This window comes from Bos indicus, chromosome 5, assembly GCF_029378745.1.
Source record: "Bos indicus isolate NIAB-ARS_2022 breed Sahiwal x Tharparkar chromosome 5, NIAB-ARS_B.indTharparkar_mat_pri_1.0, whole genome shotgun sequence".
Lineage (NCBI taxonomy): Eukaryota > Metazoa > Chordata > Mammalia > Artiodactyla > Bovidae > Bos > Bos indicus.
In genome coordinates, this window is record NC_091764.1 from 45,127,184 (window position 1) to 45,148,527 (window position 21,344).

Consider the following 21,344-nt stretch of genomic DNA (forward strand, 5'->3'; position numbering starts at 1 on the left):
TGGGCTCAATAAAGGACAGAAATGGTATGGACCTAACAGAAGCAGAAGATAGTAAGAGGAGGTAGCGAGAATACACAGAACTATGCAAAAGAGATCTTCATGACCCAGATAATCACGATGGTATGATCACTCACATAGAGCCACACATCCTGGAATGCAAAGTCAAGTGGGCCTTAGGAAAAACAAAGCTAGTGGAGGTATTGGAATTCCAGTTGAGCTATTTCAAATCCTAAAAGATGATGCTGTGAAAGTGCTGCACTCAATATGCCAGCAAATTTGGAAAACTCAGCAGTGGCCACAGGACTGGAAAAGGTCAGTTTTCATTCCAATCCTAAAGAAAGGCAATGCCAAAGAATGCTCAAACTACCGCACAACTGCACTCATCTCACACGCTAGCAAAGTAATGCTCAAAATTCTCCTAGCCAGGCTTCAACAGTACATGAACCATGAACTTCCAGATGTTCAAGCTGGTTTTAGAAAAGGCAGAGGAACCAGAGATCAAATTGCCAACATCCGCTGGATCATGGAAAAAGCAAGAGAGTTTCAGAAAAGCATCTACTTCTGCTTTATTGACTAAGCCAAAGCCTTTGACTGTGTGGATCACAGCAAACTGTGAAAAATTCTTAAAGACACGGGAATACCAGACCACCTGTCCTGCTTCCTGAGAAATCTGTATGCAGGTCAGGAAGCAACAGGGAGAACTGGACATAGAACAACAGGCTGGTTCCAAATTGGGAAAGGAGTACGTCAAGGCTGTATATATATTGTCACTCTGCTTATTTAACTTATATGCAGAGTACATGATGCGAAACGCTGGGCTGATGAACCACAAGCTGGAATCAAGATTGCCAGGAGAAATATCAAAAACCTCAGATATGCAGATGACACCACACTTATGGCAGAAAGTGAAAAAGAACTAAGGAGTCTCGTGATGAAAATGAAAGAGGAGACTGAAAAAGTTGGCTTAAAGCTCAACATTCAAAAAACTAAGATCATGGCATCTGGTCCCATCACTTCATAGCAAATAGATGGGAAACAGTGGAAACAGTGACAGACTTTATTTTGGGGGGCTTTTGAACTGTGGTGTTGAAGAAGACTCTTGAGAGTCCCTTGGACTGCAAGGAGATCCAACCAGTCCATCTTAAAGGAAATCAGTCCTGAATATTCATTGGAAGGATTGATGTGGAAGCTGAAATTCCAATATTTTGGCTACCTGATGCAAAGAACTGACTCATTTGAAAAGACCCTGATGCTGGGAAAGATTGAAGGTGAGAGGAGAAGGGGACGACAGAGGATGACATGGTTGGATGGCATCACCGACTCAACGGACATGAGTTTGAGTAAACTTCGGGAGTTGGTGATGGACAGGGAGGCCTGGCGTGCCGCAGTCCATGGGGTCGCAAAGAGCTGGACACTACTGATAGACTGAAGTGAACACCTGAAATTAATATTGTAAATCAATTACACATCAATTAAAAAAAAAAAGACTCCTGATTTCTAGACCTATATATGTGGTTACTTAATAACTTTAACTGGATTTCTCAAAGACACTTCAAAGTCGAGATAGCTATGTGTGAATTCAGTCTCCACACTCCCCAACCCAACCTCTTCTCGTGTTTCCTATCTCGAGTGGTACCTTTCTCTTTTAAGCTGCACAAATCATACACATGTGATTCCTGACTTCATCCCTTCTCATGCTCTCCATTTCCAATCTATCTCAAGCCCACTTGATCCCATCTATAAAATCCTCTTGCTCTACCCATTTCTGTCATCTCACCACCACCTCGCCAAGCGATCCTAACCTCTCTCTGGTTCGCTTTCATGTATTTCAAAACAAAGGTGCTGACTGGGACGATGCTCAGAACACTCCGTCTTGCTCTTACTAGATTCCTAACACCGCCTATAAGCTGTTCTGTGGTCCAAGGGCTGGCCTTCCTTTCCAATGTCTGGCCTTCCTTTCCAATTTTGTGTCATACCATATCTCCCCTAAATGTAGTTCCTACACTCCATGCTTTTTGCAGTTTAAAACTCATCACAAATTCCTCCAAAGGGCCTTTGTATGCACTATTCCCTTTTACCAGAATGCAATCCCCCCTCTCTTTACTCAGCTCCTTCTTTGCTCAGCTAACTTCTACACGGCCATCAAATTTCAGCTCAGTTGTCCTCTCCTCATGGACACCTTTGCTAACAGCCAATCCTGGGACAGTGGAAACAGTGTCAGACTTTGTTTTTTGGGGCTCCAAAATCACTGCAGATGGTGATTGCAGCCATGAAATTAAAAGACGCTTACTCCTTGGAAGGAAAGCTATGACCAACCTAGATAGCATATTCAAAAGCAGAGATATTACTTTGCCAACAAAGGTCCATCTAGTCAAGGCTCCGGTTTTTCCAGTAGTCATGTATGGATGTGAGAGTTGGACTGTGAAGAAAGCTGAGTGCGAAGAATTGATGCTTTTGAACTGTGGTGTTGGAGAAGACTCTTGAGAGTCCCTTGGACTGCAAGGACATCCAACCAGTCCATTCTGAAGGAGATCAGTCCTGGGTGTTGTTTGTAAGGACTGATGCTAAAGCTGAAACTCCAGTACTTTGGCCACCTCATGCGAAGAGCTGACTCATTGGAAAAGACTCTGATGCTGGGAGGGATTGGGGGCAGGAGGAGAAGGGGACAACAGACGATGAGATGGCTGGATGGCATCACTGACTTGATGGACGTGGGTCTGAGTCAACTCCGGGAGTTGGTGATGGACAGGGAGGCCTGGTGTGCTGCGGTTCATGAGGTCACAGAGTCGACACAACTGAGCGACTGAACTGAACTGAACTGAATCCTGGACCAGACTGTTTTGTTACATGCTCCAGAGAACCATGTGCCTTCTACTATTTGAGTCTGAAATAATACACTTTAATTAATTTCTACCTTTTCTGCTGGAGTAATGTTTAATATCACAGGGAACACAGGACTGTCTTTGCACAGTGTGTGGCACAGTACCTGGTCTTTGTTCAATGAATGAAATGATCATCCTAGTCCTGATGTTAGCAGCTATAATCTAGTTCAAGTTTGCAAACAGAAAGGCAAAACAGAATATATCTAATAAATATGGTCTTCATTCTTTTCTTCAGACTTTCTCCTTTGACCATTCTGCATATTCATTCACCGAACAACTCATCACCAATGGGGTCAACGTGGAGTGCTCCATTAGTTGCTTATAAATAGATTTTTTAGAAAAGATGACTAGTGATTTGAAACTAGAAAGGTTTAAAAAGTATTTTTAAGAATGAACAGGAGAACATTGGCTTCATTTCACAGAGAAGAGGATTTCTTCTTTTATGTGATTTTATTTATAAAAATATTTATTTTTTGACTTATTTGGTTATGTCGGATCTCCCTTGTGGCACACAGACTCTAGTTGCGGTATGCGGGATTAGTAGTGTGTCACAGGCTTAGAGGCCTCAAGTCATGTGGGATCTTAGGTGCCTGGCCAGGGATCGAACCCACACTACTTGCACTGAAAGGTAGGTGATTAACCACTGGACCACCAGGGATGTCCCTCCTTTATGGTTATTTTAAAAAAGAAATAAGGACTTTCTTTGTTGTTGCTGTTTAGTCCCTAAATCATGTCCGACTCTTTGCAACCCCATGAACTGCAGCGAGCCAGACCTCCCTGTCCTTCACCAACTCCCTGAGTTTGCTCAGACTCATGTCCATTGAGTCAGTGATGCCAGCCAAGCATCTCATCCTCTGTCATCTCCTCCTCTTCTGTTTCCTTAGGTGATGCAAATTCGGGAGCTGGACAGGCCAGCATCACTCCTGCATACACATAGATGCCATCCTTCCTCTACTGGTTCTAACATGCAACTTGAAAATAAAAACATCAAGTTCTCTTTATTTATAACAGGTAAAAACTGCAGTACAGTCATCTAATATACAACAAAAAAACCAAGTGTAATTATATCCTTAACAAAAGGACAGCCAGCATGTTTTCTTCCATAGCACAGAATTACTACTGGTTTGTCTCCACGGTTGGTCCTCATCATCTGGTACATTTTCCCCCCAGGAATTTCCTTTTCAAAGGAAGACGGTCTTCAGGGCAAAAAATGTTTATCAGACTCTAGTTCCAATAGTATATACTTTATTCACTTATAGATCCATAACCACCCCACCCCACGCTATCCTGCTCCAGCCTTCCTTGAATTCCTATCGACATCAGTCATTTATTACAACTCTCCCCCAACATTTATTATAACCCGCCAAGTTGTATTTACAGTTAAGAAGAATCTGTAAATGGCACAAATCGACTCAGCTGTTAGTGCACAGAAGTCAAATGATCCTCTGAAATACTGAAGTACTTTTCTCCAGCTTTTGGTAAACAATTATATGTTCGTTTAAAACACAGAGAATATTCCTTAGACAGACATAACTCCTGAAGCTCATCCAGCAAGACAAATCACTTTGTATTTCTTAGCACAATAAAATGTATCTTTGGAAACTGAGAAGAACCAAAATTATTTAAAACAATAACAGAACACCACACATAAAAATCACACAACAGATTGACTGATCCATTGAAATTGTCAAAATCGATTTTCAGTGGGGCTTCGCATTTCAAATAGGCCAGGGAAAAAAAATGGTCCTAAAAGGTGTATTTTATACATGTGACATTTCATCCTCCAAAGAGCTCTTTTTCTCACTTGAAGTTTCTAAATAACATTTAGAAAAAGAAATATTATAAGAGGGATTATCTGGCTCAGTCAATTTATTGTGAGAGGTTATCAACAACTGCTTTGAATTCTCAAATGTCAAGAGTGGGAAGCCAGTAATAGATTTGGCAGTTTAATATGTGACAGTATTATATTCTTAAGTAAAATCATGTATTTCCCCTAGAATTTATTTAATTATCCCTTTTAAAAAATTCATGGAACTTGTTAAATATTGACTATTTCTCTACTTCTCTTTCAAATCTTTCCTCATATCTTCACCAAGTTTCTGCTTAATCTCTGATAACATCTACCTTGACTTGCTGCTCAAGAATTTTCCTTAGCCCACTTAGAAAGGCTGACACAATTCACTCCAAACCCTTCAGTGTCAAAGAGCGCTCCACAGATACCTCACATGTGGGCGTAGGGGAGTGATGGCTGGGAGGTAGTCTTAAGCAATTATCAACATGAATTGCTCAAAGAAGCCAGGAGAACAGTCACCAGGATAAGAAGAAACCTGCTCAGCTTCTCCTGTAGTCTTTTCTTTATTTAAACATGGAGCTCTTTTATTTTTGAACTTAATGTATAGTTTTGAGAGCTCACCAAGAGAACACCCATAGAAACTGTAGTTTTTTTGATAACATTAACTTCTTACATCCACTTTCTACTAGAGGAGTAATACTTTTAGAACTGGTTTTTGCTTTATGATCTCCTTTACTGCACTTTGCTTTCTAACAATCATATGTCATTTCTGTAAATGAAAAAAGCAAGAAGTTATACTAAAACAACTAAAATAGAAACGCTAGCCTTAAATTCTGACTTGAATACTTTGGCTTCAATTATAACAGAACTCACATTGGGGACCACCTATGAGCAAGTCGAGGAATCCTATGTGTCTTTCCTTAAAAGCCATTACACATTTGTGGTACAGTGATCTGAATTTCTTTGTCACCATTATAAAACTTTAATTTCATGTACTTCATTTGATATAACCAAACCATTCTATATACTTCATAGAATAACCTTTGAAAGGAAGCATGAGCCATGCTTTAGAGGATAAAGTTTTTCTTAAAAGGTACTCTAAAAGAGAAAGTTATATTTATTTTACTTTTTAATTAATTTTATTATTATTGTTTTTTGGTCATGCCACACAGCTTGCGGGATCTTAGCTCCCTGACCAGGGATTGAGCCTGCACCCTTGGCAGCAGAAGTATGGCATCTCAACCACCGGACCACCAGAAAATTCCCAAGTAAGTCATATTTATGAATAAAATTTCCTTTGCATGACTTTTTGTAAACGATCATTTAATGAATTTTGCAACATAATTTTCATTTCTTCTTTGAAAGTAACTTGCCCACCTAATACTTTTTCTGTTGTCTTCAGGTGACTTTTTCTCTACAAAAACCTAATTAAGGCCGTTGCACCAATTTACTCTTACTTCCTTCTTGTTCACTGAGTTTAAAATGGGTATAGGCAAGAATGCCAAATAATGTACATAACATGCCAAGACCCTGATTAATTGACAATGGATCCTTGAATAAAACATATCCTCCAAATAAAGTAATGCAGAACTTGAAGTGTCCAAACATGTTATAGCTGAGGTTTATAGATAAGGATAAAAAAGAATAACAAGCTAGATGTTTTGTATTCTCTCTCCTCACACACACACACACACACACACACACACACACACACACACACTAAGCAAAGGCTTCCAATGGCTGGAGAGAAGTACATGAAACACAGACTGAAGAGCAGCTCCCAAGTCTAAAGAACAGGAACTTCAGTGAAGTCCTGGGTGAATCCTAGTTTCTTCGGGTAGCTTTTAGTAATTAATCAGTGACAGGAGACTCCTTCAACTCTCCCTGCTGACCTCCCCAAAGAAGAGAGAAGGGGCTGCAATACAAAGTTGGGAAAGGGATTCAGAACAAGGTACAGAGAAGCTCTTTTGTAGAGCAATTTGTGATGCTGTTTTATGGAGCCATTTCTAAACTTCCCTTGGCAAGTGAGATGAAACGTGTAAGGCGCCAGAGGGCTGACTCAAGGGCAACGCAGCCAGTGTGCTTAAGCTTAGGAGGGAATCGGGGACAGGGGAGGGACTAGCATGAGCACTTGTTGTGACATGCCAGGCACTGTGCCAGGCGCATATCTAACACCGTTTTATAATATTTAAGCATCGTATTTCCCTTCACTGCAATCACTCTTCTCGTTTACAACAGTGGAGGCTCGAGGATTTTAAGTAACTTAGATCACAGAATTAGTAAGTGGCAGGGCCAGAGGTCAAACATAGATGGGTCTATTTAACTCTAAAGTCCATGTTTGAGTTGAATTTAGTGCCTGTAACTTGCTGCTGGATTAAGGCAGTTCCAAATCACTGTTTATTTAAAAGGCTAACTAAAGACACAACTGGTACCTTTACAAATTATTCTTACTGAATTTTAAATCGTTTTTTCTATATGAATTAGTACTTTATTATATTTCAGATGTCTGATACGTACCCATGTACTCTTCCTAATAATACTAGAAAGAGCTACCACTCTGTCCCGGTGTCATTGTGAGGATTAACTAAGCTAATATACGCAAGGCTTCGAGCACCCAGTAAGGTCCCTGTATGTGAGCTATTTAGAGCAGTGTTGTGCTGCGCTTAGTCGCTCAGTCGTGTCTGATTCTTTGTCACCCTATGGACTATAGCCTGCCAGGCTCCTCCATCCATGGGGATTCTCCAGGCAAAAATGGGTTGCCATGCCCTCCTCCAAGGGATCTTCCAAACCCAGGGACTGAACTCTGGTCTCCCACATTGTGGGCAGATTCTTTACTGTCTGAGTCACCAGGGATGCCCAAGAATACTGGAGTGGGTAGCCTATCCCTTCTCCAGGGGAACTTCCCAATCCAGGAATTGAACCGGGGTCTCCTGCATTGCAGGTGGATTCTACACCAGCTGAGCTACCAGAGAAGCCCATTAACAGTGGTACTTACACCTAATAAACACTGGCCAGGTGCTGGACACATATTCTCTCAGACACTTACAGCAACCTAATCATGTAGGTACCATGACCCCCATTTCATAAATGATGAGAGTGGGACCAGAGATCTCCCACAACTCGCTGAGGCAGCAGCAGAGCTGCAGCTACATGCCTGGACCTGTCCAACCTCAAAGTCCTGGTTCCCTCCTCTGTTCGGAGCCCAACTAGGCAACCAGGAAGTTCTGCCTGGGCAGGAGAGCACAGGTCAGGTCACCAGGGTACCTGTGCTTGCCTGCCTCAACAGCAGTACTTTTCCTGTGGGACAGAGGACCTTCTCAAGAATGTTAATTATAACCATAATAAAATAGGCTTCATTTTCAATTATGAGCCATCTTCAAGTGCACTGGCTCCCACATGTCAGCATTTCCTTACTCCTCAGCCTTTCTTTTAAGTGGTCAAGGTCTGTTAAAGATAATTATATGAGAGGAAAGGCAAATTTAAAGAAATTCTTCAGTGAATCCTTTTGTAAATTAGGGGAAAAAACAAACAAACAAACAGGAGCAAGCTATATTCAACATCTCCAACTCCTCTAATTCTGCACTTTCTTCCAGTCGGCTTCTACATGGACACTCTGAAGTTCTTGTCAAAATCATCAGTGCCTCCACCTCACCAAGCCCCTTCCTCAATTACCTGAACCTGACCTGGCAGCAGCCTTGGACACAGCTGACTCCCCTCCTCCTCACTTGGTTTCTACACCCTCTCCTCCTTCCTCCCACCTCGACTGCTCCTTCACTGCCCCTTCCGCCTGGCTCCTGTCATCTCTGCAAACTCTAAACACTGAAGTGACCCAGGACTTGGTCTTTAGACACCATTTTTTCCTCTTCCTGTGTGCTTAGTAATGTCAGCCAGACTCACTGCTTCAAACCACGTCTATACACCACCAACTCTCTCCAGAATACCTCCAGCCAAGACCTCGATCTGGAACTCTCAGACTTGTTTCACCCCAAACTGAGCACCTGGTCTTCCTCCCCACTTCCACACCTCCTTCGGGCTGTCCTATTTCAGTCCACAGCAACTGTACTCCACCAGGGGCTCAGGCTCAAAGCTGGGTGAGTCAACCTTCTTTCCTCTCTCATTCTCCACATCCAATCTGCCTGCAAAACCCGCTGGCTCTATTTGGAAATATATCCAGAGTCCAATCACTTCTCACTGCATCCACTGTGACTCTCCTGGTACCAAACCAGTGTAGTTTCTAAATTAGCATACTGCAGCAGCAGCAGATGGCTTCCCTTCGTCTCTTGCCCCTTTCAATGCAGTAGTTCTCAACTGGGAGTGATTCTGTCACCTGGGCAAGGATGTTTTTGGTTTTCATAATTGGGGAAAAGGGTCCTACTGGTATCTGGTGAGTGGAGGCCAGAAATGCTGCTAAACATCCTCCAATGGACAGGACAGGCCTCTGCAACAAAGAACTGTCTGGATCAAAAGGTCAGTAGCACTGAGGTTGAAAATCCTTGCCTTGCCTGTTCTCAACACAATAGCCCAGAGGGATCCTACTAAAACAGACATAAAATCGTGTCCTGTCCCTGCTCAACGGCTTCACATCTCATGTAAAAGCTCTGCTCAGTTTGACCCCCTATTACTCTGGGTTCTCCTAAAGCTACCCTGTGTTCCCCCTGCTCCAGCCACACAGGTTTCTTGTTCCTTCCAGTCTCTCACCTGCTGTTCCCTCTGCCTGGCAATGCTATCCATCCCACTCTGCGTGGAGCAACCTCACTTCCTTCAGGTCTTTACTCAAAAGTATCTGTTTTGCTGAGGCCTTCCTGTCTACCTTCCATAAAACTTCACCCTGTCCCCAATATTTCACAACCCCTTCCCTGCTTCATCTTTTTCTCCTTATCACTTTACACTATCTAACACTGCATATGCACATTTCGTTTCTTATTTATAGCCTTTCTGCCCAGAACTTAAGCCTGTGAGAGCAGAGATTTTTGTCTCTTCGGTTCACCACTGTATCTTCAGTGCCTGACATACAGTAGATACTCAGTATGTGAATATTTACTAAGTCAAGAAATGGTTTACAGTGGGCGTTTAGTTAATATTTGTTGAATGAATGAATGGATGTTCTTAGGGCACATACTTGGATGCCTTGATCTGGCAGCACAAGTCCTGGCTAGACCACCCAAGTTCAAACCTGGACACCACACTTCTCGGCGGGTGACTCCAAGTGAGTTATTCAACCCCTCTGCACCTCCACTTCCTCTTCTGCAGAACAAAGACATAATTTACTTCATTGAGCTGCTATAAAAACTAAATGTTAATACACAGAAGGTGTTTCAAACAGTGCCTGGCACAGAAGAAACATTTAGTTAAGTGTTGCTTTTGTTTTTTTTCTTTAATTATTACTATTAGAACTGTTGTTATTTATTGATAGCCGTCAAATATGCTGCTTTTATACTTTGTGGACAGCTCAGTGTTCACTCATTACAGATGAAATGCTAAAAATGGGCAGCTGAGTTTGATTAAGATCTTCAAGTCATGACTTTACTTCTTGATATGAAGTAATATTGAGAAAAGCAGGCACACCCAGCCAGACAAGTACAAAAATAAACTCACAAGTCAGAGTGACTAGTCTGAAATTACTGTTACTTAGATTAACCACTCCTTTGTATTATTATCAAACTATCAATAACTGAAAAGTGATGGGAAACCTAAGTATTACCTCAGTATTCACTCAACAAATGTTTATGTACAAGGAGTGGTGCTCTGCATTAATTCTGATATGGGAAAAGCTCACTTAAGAAAATTCAAAAGCATTTATGATACAGAAAGCTAACCCATCTCCCCAGTTCACAGTTTGTTAAATCTCCATAAAGACTAAAAATAACCCAATCTACTCAATTTAGGCCATGCAATAGTAAGTGTGAGACTCAAATAAAGAAATCAATGTGACAGAGTTTTGGAGAATATAAAAGACTATACATTTGTGAATTGTTAGGAAAAGGATACGTGACTGGTGAAGTGTTCCCAATGATCCAATAAATCGACAAGTTCACCATGAAAGCTATTACTCCAGAGAGCAGGACCATCAGCTACAAATAAACCAAAAGAATCATTAATGAAAAGCAGCTGCAATCATTACAATCATCAAGTGAAAATATACTTCATCAGGAACTTCTATCAATCATTAAAAACAAGACTTTTTTTCGGCCGCACCGCAGTGCCTTGTGGGATCCTAGTTCCCCGATCAGGGCACCAAAACTGGAACCCCCTGCAGTGGAAGCGTGGAGTCCAAATCACTGGACTGCCAGGGAGTTTCCCAAAATAAGATTTTTTAAAAGAGATAATCAAGTTTGGAGAAAGCAAGAACTGAGGGTAAAAAAGCAGAATGAGTAGTATTTGAAACTGTAATTTTGTCTACAGAATCCAATGGAAAATTCTTCAACAATATGCTGACTCTGAATATAAATTTCCAGGTTAGTTTTTCTTATCTATCCAGTGAAAAATTATTTTGTAATAATTTCTTATTATAAAAGTAATATTATTCATTATGGAAAAATTAGAAAATAAAGATGAACAAAAAGAACATAAGGAATTTTTTTCCTTTTACTTTTACCAAGATGCAATTGACACACAACACTGTGTAAGTTTCAGGTGTACAGCATCATGACTTGACCTACACACATTACAAAATAGGATTCCCTTGTAGCTCAGTCAGTAAAGAATCTGCCTGCCATGCAAGAGACCCATGTTCGATTCCTGGGTGGGAAAGATACCCTGGAGAAGAAAATGGCAACCCACTCCAGTATTCTTGCCTGGAGAATCCATGGACAGAGAAGCCTGGCTGGTTACAGTCCATGGGGTTGCAACTGTTGGACATGACTGAGCAACTAAACCATAAACCAACCAACCATTATGGAATGGTTACCACAGCAAGAATAGAGAACATCTACCATCCACACATACACAAAATTAAACATATAGGAAAAAGTACTTTTCCCTGTGAAGAGAACTCATAAGGAATTCTTATAATCCCAACCACTCAGCGCAGTTAATACATTGGCATATATCCTTTCACACCTTTTTTCCTTTGAATTGCTCATTTTACTCTTATTTAAATTGAATCAGTAGGCATTCATTCGATATCCACAAAACTAGGCCAGGCCTCATAAGGAACACAATGGGTTCTTGCCCTCAAAGATTTCAGAAACCACTCAAGGACATCATAAAAATCTTTATAACATAATCACAGCTTATATTTACATAGTGCTGACTAAGCAACAAGAATTGTTCTAAATATATTACATGTACTAATTCATTTAATTGTTGCAAACAGCCATGAGAGAATAAAATATTTTCCCTTTTTACAGACAAGAAAACAGCACAAAGAGGTCAAGTAACTTGCCTAAGACACACAGTTAGTAAGTGGAAGGGCCAAGATCTAAACTCAGGGCAGTCTGCTTCTGGAGTCTCTGCTCCTAACTGGCTCTGCTCTGCTACCTCTTAACCAAATGAAGCTTCCCCAGTGGCTCAGCAGTAAAGAATCTGCCTGCAATGCAGGAGGCTTGCACGAGATGTGGGTTCGATCCCTGGATCAGGAAGAGTCCCGGAGAAGGAAATGACAACACGCTCCAGTATTCTTGCCTGAAAATTCCCACGGACAGTCCATGGTGTCAGAAAGAGTCAGACACAACTGAGCAACTAAACAACAGTGCGATACAAGACGCACAGCTCAGGCAAGAAGAGAAAATTAGTCTTGAGCTCTAACCTCATTAATAGGCAAACAGGCAATAGGTTATATAGGCTTCTCTAGACAGGAAATGTCCTTTTGGGCTGGAATAGCAAGAAAAATCTTTGGATTTCAATGCATGTTTAGATTAGAAAAAGAAATAACAGGGGCAGGAAACAGTATGGGTCAAAGCAGAGGAATGAAAGCCGAGGTGTGTGCATGGGACATGAGTAAACCTGCTTGGCTGAGGATGGGAGACAGTGGGCTGTCCCACTGTAGACACGCAGGACATGCTGTCCACACATATCCCGCAATTTCATTTTAAAAGTCAGAAAACAAGTCAGAGAAAGAGAAATATCATATGATATCGCTGATATGTGGAATCTTAAAAAAAAAAAAAGATACAAATGAACTTTTGTATAAAACAGAAACAGACTCACAGACTTAGAGAACAAACTCATGGTTACTGGGGTGAAGGGTGGGGAGGAGGGACAGCGAGGGAGTTTGGGATGGACATGTACCCACTGCTTTACTGAAGATGGACAGCCAACAGGGATTTACTGTAGAGCGCAGAGAATTCTGCTTAATATTCTATAACAACTAATTGGGAAAAGAATTTGAAAAACAACAGATACATGTATATTGAATCACTCTGTTATATACCTGAAAACAACATAACACTGTTAATCAACTATACGCCAATATAAAATAAAAAATTTAAAAAAGGTTATAAAGCCATTATCTACTGCTGAAATAGAATTCAGAGAAAATATTAGTTACAATTTGAATTATTACGGAGTTTAAATTCCAAAGAAAACATGTCATATTTGAAGACTCTTTCTGTCCCATATGGGTTTTCTCAGTTTTTAAATCAGTACAGTTGTAACTAGACCAGGGGAGTTGGATTTGCAATCTTTTAATTAGAAACAGTAATACCTTACTTTCGTATTTTAAACAACAGTGAGGATCACTAAATTTTTAACTAAAAGAAATTTGCCCCTTAAAGATTTTAAAAATTGTTTCTAGGAATGTATCACTGTTAATTTTACAGAGTTTACAGTATGTCACAAGCCTATTTCTTGATGACCTTCACATCATTAAAAACACAATTACACTTTGAGACAATGATGCCCTCTAGAGACAAGAAGAAATGAAGGTGATTCTCCCTTATTCAGTGGTCTCAGACTGCTGTGCTCTTGTTTCTTTGACCTTTATTTATGGTCTTTCTGCTGAGGTCCTCATTTTTAAATGTCAGAGGACCAGTCACATAAAGCCTCTCCCCTCCTAGTATAAGGTGCCCAAACTACAGTGGTTTGATAAATTACCACCACCAACAAAACAGACATGCCCATGCCCTGCATTAAATGTATGGGAAGCAGAAGTTCCTTTCCTAAGTAGGGGGACTATACTTTCTAACTTTATTAAAACAATGTCCCCAAAGTACAGACCCCTTTGATCTGGCAATTCCATTCTAAGACTCTATTTCACAGAATAAAAAGTCCCAGTTCATAAGGCCACATGTACAAGGCTGTTTATGCAATATTGTTTATGGTAGTTAAGAACTGCAACTATTATACAGCCATCAAGAGAATGATGTGAAGATATTTTTATGAGACATTGTTAAGTGCGAAAAGCAAGATATAGAAAATCATAAGTCCCTGCTAACACAGCAGGATCCCAAAAAATCCTTGCTTGAATTTCTAAAAAAAAGAAAATCTGTGTAATATGATCCCACTTTTGTAAAAGAAACAAGTGTATAATTTACGTATACATATGTGTATGTATGCTTGGGCATGTTTATGTGTTTATATGAGGGTATATACAGCACAGAGAAAAATATGCAAGAACAAACACTAGAGTGTTAACATGACTTACTTCAAGGAGAAGGAGTGGGGTAATGGGATGATGAAGTGTGTCTGGGTAGTGGGGCTGGGGAAAAGGAACCCAGAATAAAAACAGCATAAGTAATATGGTTATATATATATGAAATTAAATATACACACACATGCATGTATCTGTGGATTCAAAAAGATCCATGAAATGATCATTACCAAAGCGGTAAAGGTGATTATCCTAGTGTGGCAGGATTCACGGGGACTTTCACTTTATAATTTTATGTATGTTCAACAATATATACAATATAAACTACTTTTTATTGTGATATTATCACAATAAAATCAACAAAGCTATATTTTAATTATAAAACAATAAATGCCCAAAATATTTGTGGGCTATATAGCCTGGCATCACTGTGGAAGGTGACTGCAGCCATAGTGGAAAAGCCAATATGGTTTTTCCAACAGTCATGAACGGATATGAGAGCTGGACCATAAAGAAGGCTGAGCACTGAAGAACTGGTGCTTTCAAACTGTGGTGCTGGAGAAGACTCTTGAGAGTCCCTTGGCCAAAAAGGAAATCAAACCAGTCAATCCTAAAGGTCATCGACCCTGAATATTCATTGGAAGGATTGATGCTGAAGCTAAAGCTTCAATACTTTGGCCACCAGATGATGTGAAGGGCCGACATGATGCTGGGAAAGATTGAAGGCAGGAGGAGAAAGGGGCGACAGGATGAAATGGTTGGATGGCATCACTGACAAGGATATGAGTTTGAGCAAGCTCCAGGAGATAGTGAAGGACAGGGAAGCCTGGTGTGCTGCAGTCCATGGGGTCGCAAAGAGTCAGACACAACTAAGCGACTGGACGACAAATAGGCATGCTCAGCATAGTGACCAGGCATCAGAAGACCTGAATTCTAGTCCTGGTTTTTACCACTGACTAGCTGTTGCACCCTAAGCAAGTCCCTTAACCTTTCTCTGCCTCAGTGTCTTCATCTAAAGAATCATCTTTGGGCTTCCCTGGTGGCTCAGTAGTAAAGAATCCGCCTGCCAATGTGCAAGAACAGGTTCAATCCTTGGTCTGGGAAGATCCCACATGACTCGGAGCAACCAAGCCCATGCACAGCTACTGAGCCTGTGTTCTAGAGACCAGGAGCCCCAGCTACTGAGCCCACAGGCCGCAACTACTGAAGCCGCCCGCCCCAGAGCCCACCTCCACAAGAAGAGAAGCCACCGCAATGAGAAGCCCGCGCACCGCAGCTAGAGATTAGCCCCTGCCTATCACAGCTAGAGAAAAGCCTGCGCATCAACAAAGACCCTGAACAGCCCCAGAATCACTACTAAATACATAATAAAATTAAATTAAAAAAAAAAAAATCTTACCTTGCCTCCCTTAAAGTGTGATTATAAAGATTAAATGTGAGAATGGATCTGAGCTAGCACTCTGAAAACTAAAAATTGCATTAATAATTATTACTGTCTTGTTTCTTAGACACCCACCCAATTAGAACTTACCAAAGCAGAGACTGACCAGGGACCAAATATTCCTCCTTCTGCGAACACTGGCTCAAAGAAGGGCACAGCGACCAGCAACATGGCAGATGACATTGGGGCCTGGTAGTACAGCAGCTGCATTGAGTTTACTTGCAATTCATGCTGTTTGGCTCCTACCCACTGAAATTCAGGAGAGAGAACAAGTTAGGCAAAAAAAAAAAATGGTACTCAACAAAGAAAAGATGCAACTTTGGCCACAAACACAGGAATGAGGAGCAGGGCTCAGGGAAGAGGAAATGCCTAAGATATCAAAGATCAATAATATATATGTATATCTTGTAAGTTCCTTGCATAAAAGGAGTTTTCTATATTCCATGTCTGATCATTGATTTTCTTACTATTAAAGGAGGAAAAGAAATTCTCTCTTCCCTCCAGATCCTAGTAAATATGGAAAATCAATGCATAGGTATCAGAGATCTTGGGAAAATTAGGCATGAATGGATATTTATAAGCAGGAATAAGCAGGCTAATCTTCATAAGCAGGATAAGCAGGAATACAGATGCACTGTCAGACTTCATTTCTTTCTAAAAATGGCCCCCAAAATGAAGACTGGGAGGCAGGGCGGACTCTTAACTGGAGACGAACAGAAACCTCATTTATCCCAGGTGGCCACCAACGTGTGTGGTCAGAAAGGTATGTGAGGGCTTTTCGTTAACTTCAGAAAACTCAATCAGTGGCAGAGTAGAAGGAACCTCCCTCTCTATGGCTGACTTTTCTGTGAAAAATCCCCCCTAATAAACTATAGATAATCACAACCCCTAAAAAGGCTATCCTTAGAACAGACACTCCACAGCCTCAAACCCTTTCAGTTCTCAAAATGCTTCAGAAATATAACTGAAAAAGAGGTTTAAAGAAAGTTTGATAGGACTGTCTGAATATAAGACCTGGCAAGAACAGCCAGGCTTTTTTGAATAACTGCTCCTACATAATTCTTTTTCCTGTAGGTCCGGGTATCCTGTTACATAAATGCTAAGTCTATAGACATTCACCAAGACAAAAATAGAAGAGCCGGAAATGTGAAGCATTATCCTGCCAGCCTTAATAAGAGTCTGCTGTGAACATGAAGGACAAAGAGTTGATTCTTTTGCTTGGGACACCACAGTGAGCGAAAATGAATGCAGAGGGTGTACGCACAGCCCTGCGTGGCCTAGCAGCCTCTATGGGCAGTTGCGTGTCTGACACGAGGTAGCAGGCCCAGCTGGAATGGCGGTGACTCTCAGGCCTCTGCTTGCCCTCACTGCAGCGCAGCCTGGCTTCTGCTTGTCACCCTTCTCATGAAACTGCCCCCCAACAGGGCACCTTCACCTCCAGCGGCCACACTGATGGACTGCCCTCATCCCCCTTCCAGCTGGAGCCCTCTGCAGAACCTGCAACTGCTCTTGGAAGAACTTGATCTCTGGTTTGTGCTGCTTTCTCACTTACCTCTTCCTTCCCTACTATCTGTAAGGGAGAGGTCTGGCTTTCCTCTTACCTCCCCAACTTACCTTTTCCTATCCACTGACACCTAGAGCTCTGACCTTCTTCCTTGAGCATCCTTTAAGTCACTCCTTTAACAGCTTACTGATCATTTCACTTAGATCATCTGCAGGAGCTTATTTAAGATTAAGCTGATTACTTTTTTCCCCAAATGAGCTCCTCCTGTGTTGCTCCAATAATTAATGATACAATCTCCTCCAAGGATCAGACTCATTTTCAGTAGGGTCTGCACTCTCACATTCAGTTGGATCTTACTACTTCTTTCTCCAAAAGGTGTCTGGAGTTTGTTTTTCCTTTTCATGTCCAGTACCACTGTCCTTGTTCATGTCCTTCCTGTCTTCCCCTTAAACCACGGAGCACTTTCTGACTGCTCTGCCTGTCAACCTGTCTTCCCTTTTATTCATCCTTCACTGCCCCCAGAAGTTTCTAGAACACAGGAAATGATCAAGTTACTGCCCTCTCTGAACTCCAGTCCTGGTGTCTGCAAGATAAAGGGTATACTTTCTCCACATGATACTCAAGACTGTGCCATCTGGTCTCACCCACCCCTCAGCCTTGTCTTTCCACCATGCAACTACAGTCCAGTCTCACCAAAAAGAACCAACTTCTCCAAAAATGCTCTGTATTTTCACACATCATTGCAAAGAAAGACCTCTGCTATATTACTCTGCTAAGCAAATTCCTATGCGCTCTTCAATTTGAACTTTCCCATAAAGCCTTACCTCACCACCACCTCCTTGCAGAACTGTCTCTCTTTCCGTGGTGTTCCTCAGAACTTTCCTCATACCCTGAGCTACACTACCTGTGATCAGCCTTCTCCATGCATTTCTTCGATACTGGATTATAGCTGCTTTTCATCTCTGTATCAAGGCTGAGTATAAAGCAGAAGAAATGTCTGCTGAATGGAGGAAAGACTCAATCATCTTTCTACAACTAAATCTAACAGCTCTTAATTCATCTTAACTCTTTCAGCTCTTAACTCATCTCTTAATTCCTTTCAATGCCCTAGTTGTATGAGAAGAAATAACTTGGAAATTATACAAGGATACAATAGGAAAATACAACTTTGCTTAAAATGAATTTTTTGGGGAATATATCTATTCTGTAACCATAACTTTACCATTTACCAATAATCAAAAACTTTGCCCATAACTTAGTCTAGTCTACAATCATTCCTTAGTCAATCTCATTTCAAATATCTACCTGAGAGATACAGAATTCTTTGATTCCAATCTATAGCAATTTTGAAACCTGTCTGAACAAAAATGGTCATACTGGCATGGCCAGTGAGTACTATGAGTACTCTGAATTGAAGTTATACGTAAAGGATACAAGAAACTCTAACGTTCAACAAATAAAATTTCTTGCTCTAACAAATAATTCATACTGAATCCAAAAAGTCCATTTAACAAAAAAGATAAATAGTATCTAATTAAAAATTTAAACTCATTGAAGTATGCCCAAATGCAGTTTTCTTAAAGCACAAACCTGAGCTTCCTCTGATTTCTCTCTGGAGTAAAAGAATATCTTGGGGCCAAGTGACAAGACTGAGTGGGTGCTCCATCCTTTCATGTCACTGCTCTCTTTTATTTAAACTGCTTCTCTGCCACTAAGAAACTTATTCAACCCCAGAATTTTCATATAACAATGTTTCTGAACTAACCAGTACTAGAAAATGCTAAGGCTGCATTATTAAATTCCTAACATTCATAATAAAAATGCCTTAGTTTACAACTAGTGGATGCTTGTGAACAAAGTAAAATTGATCACACATTTGGCTCCGATTCCCCATGCAGGCATACCCAGAATTTTCAGTCCAAGGTTTTCAGTATAGAGAAAATACTGTTTCACTGTACCCTTCGTCATTCATTATTCTTTTCCCCACTATATAAGAAACAAACAAAAAAAACTTGTTGAGATTTTATGGTAATGAAGGAAATAAATCCATGAACAACTTTTCAGTAAATGCCTCCCACAGGCAAGGCATCAGGCTAGTGCAACAAGTGAGATACTCATTGCTATAAAATACTGACAGAGACAAATCATTAGAATATATAAGCTGTAACAGCAGCATATCTTTTGAGGTAAAGATTTACAAAATCTGAAATTTTCCTTTCCTGTTCAATTTTTTGGATCTGTACTTACTCCTTCATAGTAACATCATAATTAAAGAGTAAATGATAAATACCATAAAACCCATGAACACAATCCTCAAGTAAAAAAGTCTTATTACTCATTTTGTAAGGATTTCCCAAAAACATTATACCATCACCCAAAACTCAGACTGTGAAGTGTGGGTATTATACACTTACAGACAGGTAGGGAGACACTTGGTGAACACCATACACCCACATTTCTGTCTCCTTTCTTCTCTTCAACTTGAGTCAGACAATTTATGCAATTATGCTTTCTTCCCAACAGTCTATTGTCTCTATACTGTATTGCCTAAACCTTGGGGCACAGCTTCAAAATTTATGAAACCTGCTAAAAGGCACATAAAGAAAAAAAAAATTACCAACCACTTGATAAAGGGATGTAACTAAAACACCAAGAGCAGCAAACACCGTTCCAAGGAAATTAAACTTCACATCGTAATAAGAATTTAGGATTACACCTAAAGTTATAGGAATCTGTAAAGAAAAAGAAGTAGATGCTGTTCAGATTAAATTTATGAGACATAAAATTTGTATTCCTTTCACAGTGTCTTACAAGGTTAACCATAAAAATGCCACTAGGAAACAATGAACCTCTACAAATATTCTTCCATGTGAAAAAAAAAAAGAACTGTTAATCCTACTTCCTCAAAGTTGAATAAAATAATTCTATATTTTTGTTCACATTTAATTTTATTTAAAATTCTGGGTAAAATAATGAGTCGATGCATTGCACTTTGCATGAAAATACCACATGCGAGCACATCGGAGTAAGTGGACTACAAAACTAGTGTCTAAACAACATATAAACACAAGGGTATAACAAAAAAAGCATTAAGATTTTAAGTTCTGTAAGTTATGAAGTACTAAAATTATTTTAGCCCATCTTTTTTTATGTAAAGACTATGAAACCTCTGCAGCATGTCAACACAAACATATCCTGAGAGACACTTAACGTTTATCATAAAGTCAGTTTGAGATTTTCCACTTAATCCGATACGAATTTGCATCACTCAATACAGCTTTCTTTCTTACTCAGAAATCACAGCATAAGGATTTCCATCAAACAGTAGTTACTAAAACTCACACAAGTACAGTCTACTGTGCTGAAAGCCCAACAGAGCGCCAAGATGGCTTTTTTTCACCTTTCCCAAATAAGCGTGAAGTTCACAAATGACTCAAGTGTGGATTTTACGATCATGGGAAAGAGGATGGCGCAAGGTTACGCAAACTTCCCGGGGGAGAAAGATGGTCCAGGTGAGTTGTTAGAGGCGCACCTCACCCGCCTGAAGCTACTTACCAGCGTGAGCCGTATTTTGGTGGAGAAGGTTTTCTTGTAGCAGAGGGTCTGGATGACTATGATTACTGGCGTGGTCATGGCCTTGGCCAGCTGATAGGTGCCTATGGTGTTATTCTGCAAAGATAAGTTGGTGAAGACCACAAAGCCACAGAAGCTGAGGGCCAGGAGGAGGAGCTTGGAAGGCGGCAGACTTTTAGGGGCAAAGATATCCAGCTTCTGGCAGACGTACAAGCCCAGCCAAGTGACCACGAAGTGAACCAGGGTCAGGCTCATGTTGGGGAAGCCGTAGTGGACATAGATCCATTTGTTAAGGAACACAATGCAGATGGACACCAGTAGGTTGAGTAGGAGCCCGGCCGCGATGCGCCCGTTGCCCCGTACTCGATCTGCCAGCGATGCCATGACTCTTGCGTAGCCGGAGGCCGTCAGCCTCGGAAAGGGGCGCCCGGCCTGTCTCCGGCTGCCCTCTCCCTCCTCCGCCGCCGCCGCGTTCTCGCAGCCGCCGGCTTCACGATCCGGCTACGCAGAGACATTCAACCTTCGGGTCCCAGCAGACTAGCAACCTCAGTGAAGCACACATGCTCTGCCGCCGCCCATTCAGTCTGCGACTACGCGGCAGCGCGTCCCGCGCGCCCCGCCCC

At 41.1% G+C, this 21,344-nt stretch overlaps 1 protein-coding gene across 2 annotated transcripts; it reads right to left on the reverse strand.

The window, feature by feature from the left end:
* Positions 1–4,110: 4,110 nt before the first annotated feature.
* Positions 4,111–21,344, reverse strand: SLC35E3 (solute carrier family 35 member E3). 2 transcript variants are annotated; one of them, XM_019960850.2, is made up of 5 exons: positions 20,704–21,342; positions 19,770–19,880; positions 15,735–15,893; positions 10,663–10,745; positions 4,111–6,289 (listed from the first exon to the last, which is right to left on the reverse strand). In XM_019960850.2, the coding sequence occupies exons 1-5, from the start codon at positions 21,103–21,105 to the stop codon at positions 6,103–6,105; spliced, it is 942 nt and encodes a 313-aa protein (XP_019816409.1). In that variant the 5' UTR covers positions 21,106–21,342; the 3' UTR covers positions 4,111–6,102. The 2 variants fall into 2 exon arrangements, with proteins under 2 accessions (XP_019816409.1, XP_070645430.1); XM_070789329.1 differs by lacking the exon at positions 19,770–19,880 and having other exon boundaries at positions 20,704–21,344.